Here is a 14216-nt window from a genome sequence, read left to right on the forward strand (position 1 = left end):
GGGGAACTCAGAAGAGACAGATTTTTACAAGAATGGTCAAAATAGAAGCAGCAGAGGCCAAGATATCCTGACTTTTAGTTCCTAGCTTGGGAAAAGATCCAAAAAAGCTTGATCTTACATTTCCCATCATGCATCTCAACAGTCTCTTTCCTTTAAATGCTCCCTGCCAGGCAATTGCCTACATCTTTCACACTGTACACCTCCAGACGGTAACACAGGGTTTCTGTTAAGAATTTCAAGCTCAGTCTGAGAAAAACCTGATGACAACAACATTACACAACTGTTTTCACTGTCTGTGTAGCATAAGAAAACAATGCCTAGTGAATAATGCATTATGTATTTGGCAGGGATGTAGAGTGGTAGATATGTTCAGGGAAGATTTGAGTCTGGAGGAAGGGACCAGCAAAGGCTGTGCACCCAGCGGCCTCCTCACCCCCAGCATCCATCCTTGCACATCACTAATGCCACGTACCGCTGCTGCACATTACTCTCAGTGTCCTCCTCCAAAAGTAAAGGCTCTTTGCCTCACTATATATCGCTGTGTAGTGTACAACCCTAAATCTATGGACCTCTAACAGAAGTGCTGCTGCAAGCTGCAGCCAGATGGATGTAGCACAGAAGAGGATTTCAGGACCAGCACTGGTCCAGATGAGCCGACGGAGCAGCCAAGACGACAAACACTTGAAAGCTAAACCAACAGTGCTGGAGCTGATTTGTCAACACACAGAAAGAACAGAAAACCAAGCAACAACTGAACAGCAAAATGTCTGTTTATTTAGCCAATCACTTAAAAACACTAAGACTGCATTAAGAGATCGCAGTGAAAGTGAACCATAAATTAAACTGTTCAAATTAGGCTGTAATTATTTTTAACCAGACGAGAAGGCTGTGTAAACATCAGTGCCGTGCATACGCTTTCATTAGCTTGTTATTCATGCATTTGATACCCTTGAACAGCATATGAATTAAGATGAAGAAGGCCTCAGAGATTATTTAACATAACAGTTCTCTCTTCAGCAGTTAGCCTCTCAACACCAACCTTGATGCAAGTAAAGGTGGAAAAAAAACAAAAACAAAAAACAACTCAACGTACCGTTATATTTACAGCTTGCATTCAGATAAATAACGGGGAAAGTTCTAAAGCTACTGAAGCAAATGATTTTTAGGCAAGTAAATCTACTTCTAATCAAAGAGTCCCTGAACATTAAATTCTACAGCTTTGACAAAATAAAGACTTTAAAAAAAGAAATGCTAATGTAGCAGAATCTGACAGGGTGACGGTGGGATTCCCTTTGAAATGTTTGTTAAATTACAAAACAATATCTTAATGCTCAGAAAAAGTGGTTTAAGACTGAATAATGCCATCATAGACAAACGCGAAGCGAACAAAGTCTGGCGAAACCTGAAATGAGGCTGTGGAAATGATAGCGAGGTACACAGAATATCAGCACAAGTACCAACGTTACAAAACGCACAGGGTGCAAATCAGTATTTGTGATAAAGTAAATGTGCCATTAGTGTTTCCCTTTAAGTCAAACTAAGTGTTTTAAATTGTTTTCAACTTTAAAAAAACAAACTACGAGCAACTTCAGTTAGCGATGTGAGGTGCTGCATTGCAGTTCGTCTACATCAACCTCCGTGGATTCCCTGAAGGAGAGACCCACTACATTACAAGTCCTCAGAGGCTTTTGAGGCCACAGAAACACTTTTTTCCCTCTCAATCCATCCATGTGCGTTTATACCACTACTGCTCGGAAACGTTCAGAAAGAGCTCCATAAATTTCAGAGTGCATACTATAATAAACTCCTCGCTAAAGCAGCACTTTAATTGTCAGGACACACTTCATTATAGCTGGAGACATCCATTTTCAAAGAGCCTAACAGGAAAAATTTGAAATACATCAGTAGTACAGTCATTTGGCGACAAGCTCTGTAGCTTCTCAATGTCCTGTTTTGGATTATAGTGTTCAGCAGCAGTGTGAGGCAAACCGAATCACTGCAGAGCTCTCCTGACTGCCAGCTGCACAAAGCCGATTGAATTACAGCGGCCACACCACCATTTTAAACCAAGTTGTAGACTTCCAGGTTGCCCTGTAAGATGTGGTCCTTCACCGCGCGGAAGACAAATCGGATGTTGTCCGTGTCCGTGGCACAGGTGAAGTGGGAGTAGATGATTTTTTTCTCGTTTGGATTGAGGCTGACAAACATATCTAAGATGAATTCTTTTCCTGCCTCGACATCCCGCTGGGGACCTGGTAGGAAGAGAGAGGCCAAAAACAGCACATGAAAGTAACTGTAGCATTTTCAGTAGGTACATGAAACTCGCTCAGGCTCGCACTGACACATAAAATATGTAACTTTTGAAAGAGGAAATCATAAAACACACCTTTGATAAATTCAGAACATGCTGCTGCAGCCTCACTTGCTCTGGTATGACCGGTGGCGTATGGTGGCTAATGTTAGCTAACTTTATTGATATGTACTGATACACAGCAGACATTACTGAGTCAGTTTGACGACTCTTCTGTGTTATACTTTTGCATTTAAATTCAAGGCATAACCTTGTCGAAACCTGATAATTTAAAGACCATCATTAGACAACTTGATTGCGAGCTAATAAAATGTGACCACACACAGAAAACAAACGATGTTTCAGTCTGTTTACTTGTTCCATTTTTGTGATAAAACAGTCCAAATGTTTATCTGTGACATGCCAAAACATTGTAACGTAGGTAAGACTTTAAATATTATTGTACATCTGCCACACTGAGGCAGTTCACTGACTTTATAAAATGGCTAACACTAGCTAACATTAGCCACTATAAGCTGCTGGTCATACCAGACCACGATGGGCTGTGGCAGCAAAACCACTGAGTGTACTGAATTAATTAAAGGTGTGTTTAATTGCTTATGAATTCATCTTCTCATCTGTAAAAATAATAGTTATTTCTTCTTCTTCTAAAAAGTCGTGTAATGTCGCTTTAAATAAATCAAAATAAACAACATACAGAGCTGCTTAATTAAGCTAGTATAATAACCTCTATCAAGCTCAGCTGCATTTCTGATGAGCTTCCTCTTACCATCATATTCAGGGAAGTAGTCGACCAAATGCGAGTACATGATTTTCTCCTCCAGTAAATCTATCTTGTTGAGGAACAAGATGACTGAGGACTCTTTGAACCACTTGTAGGTTATGATTGTCCGGAACAAGGCCATGCTCTCCTCCATCCGATTCTTTGAAAAACACATGACACAAACACCCCAAACATGAGCTTAAATACGCAATCAGACACAGTGTTAGGCACCCGTGCTTCAGCGGTGATTGTCGGCGTGAGCAAATTCAGTTGGTTGTAATCTCATCAAGTGAACAAGCCTCGCTGAGAGGTGCACTGAGAGGCGCTGAACAGAGCGACTAAAGAGCTCCCCCTGCAGGTGAGCTACACGCACTGCCACAAAGGAGGGTCAAGACGAGGTTTATCATTGTGCCAAAAAGGAAGAAAGAAAGAGAGAGAGAGATAAAAGAGAGAGAAACCAGACTAGTGCTGGACTCTTTAGAAAACTAGGTCATCATCTTCACCCAACAGGTTTGGCCTTAAACAAAAGAAACTGTGTCCCTTTGTGTCCCTCCCAGTGATTTTATCCCACAGTGAGCCCCTTTCTTTCCTATGAACAGGCTGACAAAGCTTCTGATTGTTAAATCTGTTAAATATTATTTTGCTGGCAGCAGTCAGCATCTCACCTCATTGACGGACTCAACAAGGACCTGATCGTACTCGCTGAGCGCCACCAGGAACATGATGGAGGTGACATTCTCGAAACAGTGAATCCACTTCCTCCTCTCTGAACGCTGGCCACCCACATCCACCATCCTGCAGCCGCGAGACCAAGCCATCATTAAAGAATGTCATTAATAATTTACAACCAGTTGTGTTTAGGGCTGGACTGTGGTGATTAATTCAATTATTAAATCCCTTAATACAGAAGATACAGTGAGAGGTTTTGGAGGATTGATCATGATGACTGACTGGATAGAGGACAATCCTTGTTACTCTGAACAGTGAGGTAAGTTCACAAGTTTGCACCAGTTAACTCTACTGTGGCATTTGAGCGTCCATCTCATATTTACTTCAACCAATATTCCAAATTATATTTAGTCTGATGATCACAATCAACATTAAAACACTTTATTGCCCACATTTATCTGTATTATTGCCGTGACCCAAACTCTATTTTCAGTGACTGCTGAGGCACTTAAATGCTTCTACTACATTCCCAAGACAAACAGAAAACTGTCAGGATTTGCCTTTGTGGCATCAAGGTTAAATTCTGGGAACAGAGACTTTTCACGTCGGCAAATAATCTGCCAGTTTCAAAAAGAGGCTTTTGAAAGGTTTTAAGACCCTTAAATGATACCAGTTTGCTGGTAGAAGAAGACATCCTTTATTTAGAAGGTAGCTTTGTGAGGCTTAGCTAAATGCTAACGTCAGCATGCTAACATGCGCTCTGATAATGCTAACATGATTACCATGTCCACTATCTTAGCATGCTAACATTTAGCAGCACGAAACACAAAGTACAATCCAGGCTGGTGGGAATGTCAGTTTCTTTTTTATATTTCATGAGAAGGACATAAATGTGAATGAAAGAATTTTTTGTAAAAAATTTCAGTCAATTTTTTACAAAAACCCCCCCCACAAATGTCAACCATGGTGGCGCTGGAGAAAACATCAAGGGATCACCAAATCAGTAGGATGCATCGTTTGGGATTTTTGCATCAAGTTCATGAAGTGCCTTGATTTGTCACGTTTGGTTGCACAGATTAGCCGAAAACAGACACCCGGATCTGGTTATTTTCATCAGTAAACACTTTATCCATTGAATTTTGACAAAACATCAATATCAAAGATACAAAACTACATGATATTACATTTTATCTACATTTACTGTTTATGGCTTCAGCTGCAGTGGAACCACTACAACATAAAACACTCACCTGAACACCACATTCTCCAGGTCAAAGGGGTACTCTATAATACCTGTTGTGGGCACCCTGACCCTCAGCACATCCTGCTGGGTGGGCAGATAAGGAGTACAAGCAATGCGGTCCAAGTCATTCAGATAGCTGTAACAAAGGAGGGACAGCCCAGAGTCAAGAAAATGAAAACTAGTTAGTGATACGGAACCAAGAGGGGAGCAAAGGAGACATTTATTGTGAAATACTCAAGTCAGGGATGTTTCTGTTTCAGCCACTCCACTCTAATTAATTCTTTTAGTGGGAATTAAAATGGTGTTTCTTTTCTTTTAAGCCTTTTGTCAACAACCTTAAATGGAATAAACATTGAACCTGAACCTTCTGGGTGACAACTGGGTGCATTAAACAGACAACTGGCCAATGACACAGTGGAAACTATTTGGCAACGTCTGAGGAGTTTCTGTTCGCACTCACTATTTGGTCGAGTCTGAGAGCTGGTATTCCCTCTTCCGATTGTAACATTCCTGAATCCCCGGGTCACTCCACAGGCTCTTGATGGCATCCACATAAGGGTTTGTTAATGTTGTGACCTTCTCTACGTCGACCGCACTGACAATACTGGCGTTTGCCTGAACAAAAGAATGAAACAGAGAAATCAACATGATGTCATGTTTGTGTTCTTGTGCATTGTTATGACAGATGATGACAAATGTTAAAGGGAAGGGATGTGATGATGGATTTAACAAGCATGCACCTCCCACAGCAGACATGTGCTTTGATTAGTCAGGGAAAATCCTTAATGCTCATCTTGCAAAGTGAAAGAATGACTTCAGCTTACACACTGGGCCACACCTTCCCAGTATCAGTCATACTGGGTGGTAAAGCTGACCCTCAAGGCCTCAAACCAGAACATGATTCATGCAGACAGTGTAAAAAGTGGTCTGAACAGTGAAGTCAATGCAGAAGTGCCTTAAAGCTGCATTCATTCTGATGGCCAGCAGGGGGCGACTCCACTGGTGGCAGAAATAAGTGTGATAGTCTGTAAGCTTATGAGAAAATTAACTCTCTTCTCTCCCGATTTATTACCTCAGTAAAGTTTCCTAATGGGTTTATCGTCCCAATAGCTAGTTTCAAGTCTTCTTCAACACAGCATGATGTTCATTTTGTAAATGTGGCTCCCATTTAGAGCAAAAGAAACGATAAAGGAGGGTATGCTTTGGGGCTGTGGCTGCCCTGTGACTGACGTAAAGTACGTTTAGGTTCTCAGTCAGATCCATCAGGATAGAGGCGTCGCAATGCGTATCTTGCCCAGCGCCACAGTCTCCTCCAAAAATGGTCAGTTTTGGATCCAAAAACAAGATGGTGGTGGCTGTAGTGCCAAACTTGAGGCTTCAAAATGTTCTTTGTACCACTAATCTAAGGGCCTGATTGAAGGCTGTCCACACTCAACTTGACCAACAAGAAGTGCAGAGTCGTGACAAACCGCATTCTGCTCTAGTGAACGCATAGTAAGCAAACGCAGCACTTTAATATTTCTGAGACTCAAGTTTGGTTGTCTACACGCGACCACCAGCAGAACTGACCCACGATGAGAGACGGCCAGAGAGGCGACACCAAACCTTGCAGCAGTGCTACTTCAAGCATAGAGATGATTTGAACCTTAATACTGACAGACATCCTTTAAAGCACATTCAGCCTGATGACAGCTAACCAAGAAACTTAACTTAAACACTGGGAGGGAGCCTCTGACTTTCCAGAGATGTTGTCTAATTAGTCTAAATTAGGGTAACTGTGCATTCGGTCTTCTTCCTCATGTTTTTAACAGTCTTTGTTCATAAATTATGCAACCTGTATGATTACACTGAGCTCTCAGCACTGATTCTATGCTGACTCACTGACACAACTCGGACCACTTAGCATTTATAGACTCGACCTGCAACTATAAAATAATAAATCAATGAGTCCATCAAGGTCGTTTGAGTCATTACAAGGCAAACATGGCAAACACTTGATGGCTCCAGCTTTCAGCTGAGAATTAACTGCTCTCCCTTTTCTCAACATCCAAGTAAACTGAATTCCTAAAAGTTTTGGACAGTTGATCGGACAAAACAAGAGATTAACTGGGAGGCTGTGATGGGCATTTTTTTTATTCTTTTATGGACCAAACAGTTATGCAAGAACATGACTGGCAGGTATATAAACGTATATTTAATGTAAAATAATTCAGATGATGTGCGATTGCCCACTGTCTATTGATTTAAGATGCCTTTGGCCCCCGCTGTAATCTTCAACTCTTCTTTCAGTTTCAGTTTTATTTCCTTTGTACGCATTTCTGCAGTACAAACGCAGCTGTCTGTTCCAGGTCGTCTCCTCTGAGTTTGTAAAGTTTGTCCTGTGTCTTATTGGAATTCCCAATGTCTCCATCTCATCCTTACAGCCCTAATTGGTGTCTGATTAATAATTAATATTTCCCTGACGGCGCACCCCTTGTGGACCCGCAGTGCAATAATTCATCCAGGAAACAGCTGGGAAAAAACTGCGTGCTGTTTGAGTACTTTATATGGTCATTTATAGGTGAACTATTACTCCGAGTCTATTTACGCATCAAGAAACAGCCTGATTGTACAAAGTTCTTCTGCAGACATACTGCAATTGTCATTTTGTTGGTGGTCAGCTATGTTTGATGTTCTGATGGTTTCTTGCTCTACGGTAGTGATAAAAGGGAGATGGTGACCCTGTCGTGATACGACCGTCTAGGAGCTGCCAGACTGTGGTAAATTCCAGTGTTTTGAAACACACCTTTACACACTGTAAATTGTAAACCAGTTTATGACACCGCTGTTAACCGCGATAACACCAAAACTGTCTGACGAGCTGTTTGGTGACTCACATCTGTGCACATGAAATAGGAGTAGAGATGTTCCTTTCCTGCTGTTTGGCTGATTGTATGTGTGTTTAAAACAGCCTGAGAAGCGCAGTTAGAAATTCACTAAAATCTCACTCTCACTTCTAACTCCACAGGAATATTCAATGCATCTGACTGACCCTATGCTTAGCCCCGCCCCCCTTACTGTGCCAATCCTGTCAAGCTTTTTCAACTCCGCATTTATGCAGTTAACATGATAACGGTGGCAAATTTGCCACTCAAACGTCTTTGAAGTTTTAAAGTGAGACTGTCGCTAGCAGATTTGATCAGCGGTAACTAGCTACCTCATTAAGCTAACTGTAGCTCCACGAGTCGAAAATCAACTGAAATGAGGTTTCAATTTAGCTCATGAAAATCAAAAGCAGGATTGGCAATCCTAACAGTATTTTTTTCACCTCTGCCTAGTTGTGCACATCTGGCATGTATCTGAAGGAAAAAAACCACAACACTTCAAAGACGGCGCAGTGAAGCTTCCCGGCAGCCTGCAGCTGCGCTGATGAACGGGACACCGTGGCCACTGCCGGGGTCGGAGATAAAAACCCTCATGCTTCCCTGAAGTCGTGTCTGTAGGCTATGCTAGACACTGCTATACACACGTTACACACATACACACACTGCTGTGTGTAGCCAAGGTCGTTAACACTTTACTGTAGGCGGTACGCTAGTTAGCCAGGCAAGCTAACAACTGTAGCTTAAATCAGAGAGGATAAACACACTGTTTAATCCACTGTTTACACCTCTGCCCGTGTCTTCTGGCTTTGGAGGGGCTACACGACGGAGACACCCCCCCTCCAAACTCTTTAAAAGCAGACTCATCTCTTTCACTACGGGGTCACGCACACTGCTTGGGTAATCTCCATTTGGGGGAGAGCTTTAGTGAATAGCCTCTCAACCTCTCTGACCTACCCGTCTGCACTTTAGCTGTAATATCTGCACGCTCAGTGACAAACACTGACATCCTGTTAGCCTCTACAAAACATCGCCTTCACTCAGCGACAGAGAAAGAAAAAAAGTGCAACCCACATGCTGACTCAGACTTGGTTAACACTGCCAAACGTCCATGTCACGGGACACAGGAAGTGGACTCTTCTCCCTTGGATCTCATCCTTACCTGGAACTTACGTAGCATAATGTGTGCACCAGCAGATTTGTGTGATTAATAAGCTCTGACTGTTTGTATGACAGGAACAGATCCCTGTATGATTGATGAGGAATTATCCGTCTCCCTTCTTCTACTGTCTTACTTGTCTTTGGCTCAGGAGTAACCTGTCTTTACATGCCTGCAGTCTAACATCATATGTGCTTTCCGTAAATAGACAAAACTCTCCGGCAGCAGGATTGCAAAACTAAACACTGTTGCAAATTACCAGAAGTACTTCACCCTGAATACACACTGCAGGCCCTGTCAGCGCCTGAGACAGTAAACTTTGCACATGCTCAAATCCTCTCTCTTAATCTGTCTGAGTGGAGCAGCAAAGAAAGGACAAACAATAGTCTGGTCTACCTTGTTGTTTTCATACTTGTAGGGGATCTGTAATGTGTTCATGGCCTGGATCATGGCCTGCACGGCTGTGAAGATGTTCTGGTAGACCAGCCTGGTGAAGCCTCTCTTGTCCTCGTCAGAGTATCCACGGCCATGAATAATCCTCATCTGCTTGATGAAAGTGCTCTTCCCACTTTCACCAGTTCCTAGCCACCAAACAGACACATAACATTAGCGTGCATACACATATTGAGGTATAACATGAAACATTTCTGCATCAAAATGCCCAAAAAAACATGATCAGATATCCATAGTGCCCAGAGGTCGAATCCCACACTGTGGTGACGCCCTGACTTCTCCTCTACTGCTACCATGAGGTTGACATTTGTGGTTTTCTGCCTGTCTGATCTTCACTTTCCAAACTGCAGGTAATGACTTTGTTAATCTTTTCACTTTTTTATCAAATGACACTGTCTGGTCAAAAGTTAAGTTTGTCCAATAAACACCTGACCTAGTGCTAATTAGTGAGCGTTAGCATGCTAATGTCCTAAATTAGGAGGGTGACCACAGGACATTACCTTATTGATTTGATGACAACATGAAAAATATTGAATTTCACCAGCCTGACCCCTAAACTCTGTCTGCTGTCCTCACTAACAAAAGCAACATCAACAAGTCTGCTCTAAGTCTGCATTGTGAATGAAGTACTTTCACATCTCACTCGTATGCTACTTGCTTTGATTACCTTGCCTGGGTTTTATCTTATTCTTGCACCCTACGGGCCTCATATTAACTTTTACAACCAGTATTTTGTCATGTCAGCAGTGACTGGCTGTGTCTTTCAAAAAGCTGAATTAGAAGAAGTAGGAGCGTTTCCCCCTGTAGCTGACGAAGTTGAAAGTGTTTACTGGCAATGGCTGGAGAGCTTTTCAGAGAGAGCGAAGTGAAAATAAAAGTGTGCCACTTCAGCATGTCATGTCGGAAGTTCCACATTCATTTAAAACCTAGCCGATGAATATATCCAAGGGGTTACACTCGATATGATTTTTTGGATTCATCTAAATCTGATAAGCTGTTCTTTAGAGTCATTGTTTGGAGAGCAGTGAAGCCAGACGTCTGACTTTTGAACCTGGCTGTACATTCAGCGTGAGTCAATCATTCAACCTGAATGCATCGACACCTTAAATTTACTCACAACAATTGCTGATGTAACCTTTGTTAAGTAACACAAAGAAAATGTGGCCTCCCAAGATGACTTATCCTTATTCATCCACCAGTTGGGACTAATACTGTAGGTGTCTGAATCCTTCTGTTATTATTGGTTATAATGATTACAATATTTTTCAGTCCACTGAGGTATTGCGGTCCAGCATCCGGCCTGCAGATTCTAATGAATTCAGAAATAGGCACATCTAATGTTACTCAGCAGTGGAAGAGGCCCTGTGCATCTTAAGAGTTATCGATTAGGTTGCCAACCCCTGGTAACAAGCCAAAAAGTCCATAATTCATACTTCATCCGTTCTACAGAGTCAGATTACTCTACAACTCTATCCTCTCTGCCCCGTGGACCCACCGTCAAACTGCTTGGCTCCCAGGCTGATCGCTCCCTGGAGCTGACAGCAGCACACTGGCTTTTACAGTCCACATGAACTGTTCGTGTTCATATATAAACACATCATTACATTACATTCAAAGCCAATGAAGTAAAAGATCTGCATGTCTAATCTTTCGTGAGAAGTTCTTCATATCTATCATGCATAGTGGTGAAAGAAGTATTTACGTCTTTTACTTCAGTAAAAGTAGCAACACGAGAGAATAAACATGCTAAAAGGTAAAAGTTACGTTTGAAAATCTTCCTAAAATGCACATAATGTTACATCAGAATGTCGAAAAAAGTCTAAAAAACTGTTCAAACTCAAAAAAATCCATCATTTAATTGAAGGTAACGCTGTTCATTTGGTTGCGTGCGACTTTGTATCCTTTACACCCTCCAGTTGCTTTAACTTTAAAAGGAGAAACACAACAAACCACATGATACATGAGACAACGAGGAAGGAAGTTCGCGAACATGACGATGCGTAACGTGAATAAAACTAAGACATTACCTCCTCTCTGAAAACGATTTCTACCCGAGTCACGTCAGGCAGATTTTCATCAGCAATGGTGGTTGTTCCCAACAACAACAACTCCCATGATCCCACGCCACTTCACGACGTCATCGACGTTTAGATTGAGAATTACATATTGAATAAAAGCATGTAAGTACTGACAGCAAAATGCACTTGAAGTATCAACAGTATAAGTACTTATTATAAAAAGGCGGGCCCATTCAGAGTGTATTTATCACATGTATCTTTGTGACGCACTGGTTCACTTCAACATTTACACAAAACTGACACCATAAATCAGCCAGAGACAACATCCCCAGACTCCGTCAGTGGCAGCTGGGTTGTCCTGATGGTCTAGAGTTCTACACAAATGGCCTTTAACGCTAACATCACCTGTTCAAATTCAGCTTAGCAGCAAGGTGAATGCATCTCCTATTTCTACCCATCTGTTGTCAACTCCCGTGGTTTCTAAGTTGATATTCCATATCCTGTGCTGCTTTGCAAATTCAACTCAAATTTTCAATCTCAATCCACAAACGTGAAGTTAATACAGTTTCTTTTTACTACTGTTTTTCTCTGCTACAAGTATTTGTGCAGCAAAAACTGTGAGAAAATGGCCATGCTGCTGCATGACTGAGACACTGTGGTGAAATGTTCATCCTGGCATTGCAATATTATTACGTGGTGCGTCGTGTTGCAACCGTGTTTCTGAAATACAAATGATGTCAGCATCTAATATCACGCGTTCATGTTTTAGGTTTGTTACGCGTACATCTGGACCTTTAATGTTATGTAACAGATCTTCAGAGAAAACTCTCTTCCTGTAAATGTCAGCATAATTTTTTGAACATATGGGTTTAAAATCTTAAGATTTTCTAAAGATGTCACTCAACTTAAAGGCTACATATGGTCGAGCCAGCTGAAAAAAATATTCTATTGACACCAGGGCTTTGTCTAAAGTTAAGCCTGACACTGTTTGTCACTTTGTCCTCATCTGCACCTACCTGGGCTCAATTATCAGGTCCTGGTCTGCACACGGCAAAGTTTTCCAACAATCTTTTTTTATCACCAAGCTGACATAAAATGGACAGGCTGTGAAGCAATATCTTCCTCTGGGGACATGACACGATATTATATCTTTCTAATCTCTGAGCTGAGCTCAAATTGCGATTTGCATCACGCCCGTAGGCTGCAGGTCCGACAAGTGGGACTGACACAGGGGGCTGGGACCCCGCCAATACCTGCATGCAGGTCTAGAATATTGTTGTATTGCTACTTGTCCTTGACCAGGCATCTGAATAGTCCTTGTCCCATCGCTGTTGGGTAGTTCAATCTACAAGGCATCATATTTTACTTTGGTAACTGATTTCGTTTTTTGAGTTCTGTATCATGATTGTGTTATTTGAGGAAATCATCTGAATTCTTCTTATTCCAGTCTTTGTAATACTGTTTACATCCAACCACAAATGCATCATCTCATACTTGCTGTACTTCATAGCCAACGATGGAGGCACATTTACTCAAGAGCTGTACTTGAGTACAGTTTTGAGGTGCTTTACGTCACTATTTGAAGTTTTTATACTTCTGCTCCACCACTTTGCGGAGGAAAATACTGTTCTTATTACTCCACCCCATGAACTTAACAGCTATAGTTACTGTTCACAGATTATTTTGTATGTGGGATCATAATGATCACCTTGCAGTAATAATTTAAACTACCTAAAAGCAGGCTATATAAAATACTTTCAACTAGCTCTACGTCGGCCAGCACCACAAACACAGTCCTTATACAAAATATATGTGATATATGAAAGGAGCCAGTCCGTACAACAAGAACTTTAACTTTGGACACTTTAGGTACATTTTGCATGTACTTTTCGTCCCTTACCGAGCAAAAGCAGCTTGTATTCCCGTCGGGAGTCCCTCTTGTCCCGGCGGAGCTGCCTCTCAATCTCATCGTTGATTCTGCGAGCCTCTTTGGCCTCTGGGCTGAGGCAGCAAGCCCCCACCGAGCTCAGAGTCATTGCTCCTGGATCACACGTCCCCTTCCAAGGCAAAGACACACACATAATGCTGGTGAAACAGAAAGAAGCCCTGAGTGTCCTAAAGTCTGTTTAGTTTGGGTTTAACCCCTGCACTGCCCCCGCCCGCGCGCGCACCAACACCGTCCTCTGAGCCGCAAACAAGCTTTCACAAATGTCAAAACAGAAGGAAGTAAAGTCGTTACACTCGGGGCTGTTTGTATTACCTTGTTCCTTCTCCTGTGAAGAGGAAATTAAGTTTGTGCAACAACAAAGTAGCGAGGCTTTTACCCCTAGCAGCTGAGCTCCGGGCGTGGTGGGCTGAATATGGCGGAGTTTCACTTCATAGCGCTACAAAACAGCAGAAAAACACGCATCCTCCGAGGTGAAGAGAGCGCCTGGCACGGCACGGTTTGAGTTTGGACTAAAGGACAAGCTCCGTGTGATCTGGCCCCGAGTCTAGCTTTGTTAGTCCTGTCTCTGTCTGTCCTGGGTGAGACCCAGCAGAGGACCATGTGACGGAGGGCTGCGCTCTGATGGGAAACCGTGTGGGCTTCCACTATTACATTATGGGAACAGATTTCCGGTGTTAAGTAGTAAACTACGGATGCATGTGACAGACAGGCAGGCAGGGCAAGAGGCTGACACTTCACCATCACTGGAAACCAGTGACAGCCAGTGCACGGCCTCTTAAATGAAAGAAAAA

At 42.3% G+C, this 14216-nt stretch overlaps 1 protein-coding gene across 3 annotated transcripts; it reads right to left on the bottom strand.

Annotated features, from left to right (window-relative positions):
- Window positions 1–751: 751 nt before the first annotated feature.
- Window positions 752–14192, bottom strand: LOC139348731 (guanine nucleotide-binding protein G(q) subunit alpha-like). 3 transcript variants are annotated; one of them, XM_070989039.1, is made up of 8 exons: window positions 13802–14192; window positions 13378–13534; window positions 9403–9587; window positions 5447–5601; window positions 4994–5122; window positions 3740–3869; window positions 3081–3234; window positions 752–2252 (listed from the first exon to the last, which is right to left on the bottom strand). In XM_070989039.1, exons 2-8 carry the CDS (start codon window positions 13511–13513, stop codon window positions 2062–2064), a joined length of 1080 nt encoding a protein of 359 aa, XP_070845140.1. In that variant the 5' UTR covers window positions 13514–13534; window positions 13802–14192; the 3' UTR covers window positions 752–2061. The 3 variants fall into 3 exon arrangements, with proteins under 3 accessions (XP_070845140.1, XP_070845141.1, XP_070845139.1); XM_070989040.1 differs by having other exon boundaries at window positions 13738–14192; XM_070989038.1 differs by having other exon boundaries at window positions 13378–14192.
- Window positions 14193–14216: the final 24 nt, after the last annotated feature.

The sequence above is a fragment of the Chaetodon trifascialis genome, chromosome 20 (assembly GCF_039877785.1).
Source record: "Chaetodon trifascialis isolate fChaTrf1 chromosome 20, fChaTrf1.hap1, whole genome shotgun sequence".
NCBI lineage: Eukaryota > Metazoa > Chordata > Actinopteri > Chaetodontiformes > Chaetodontidae > Chaetodon > Chaetodon trifascialis.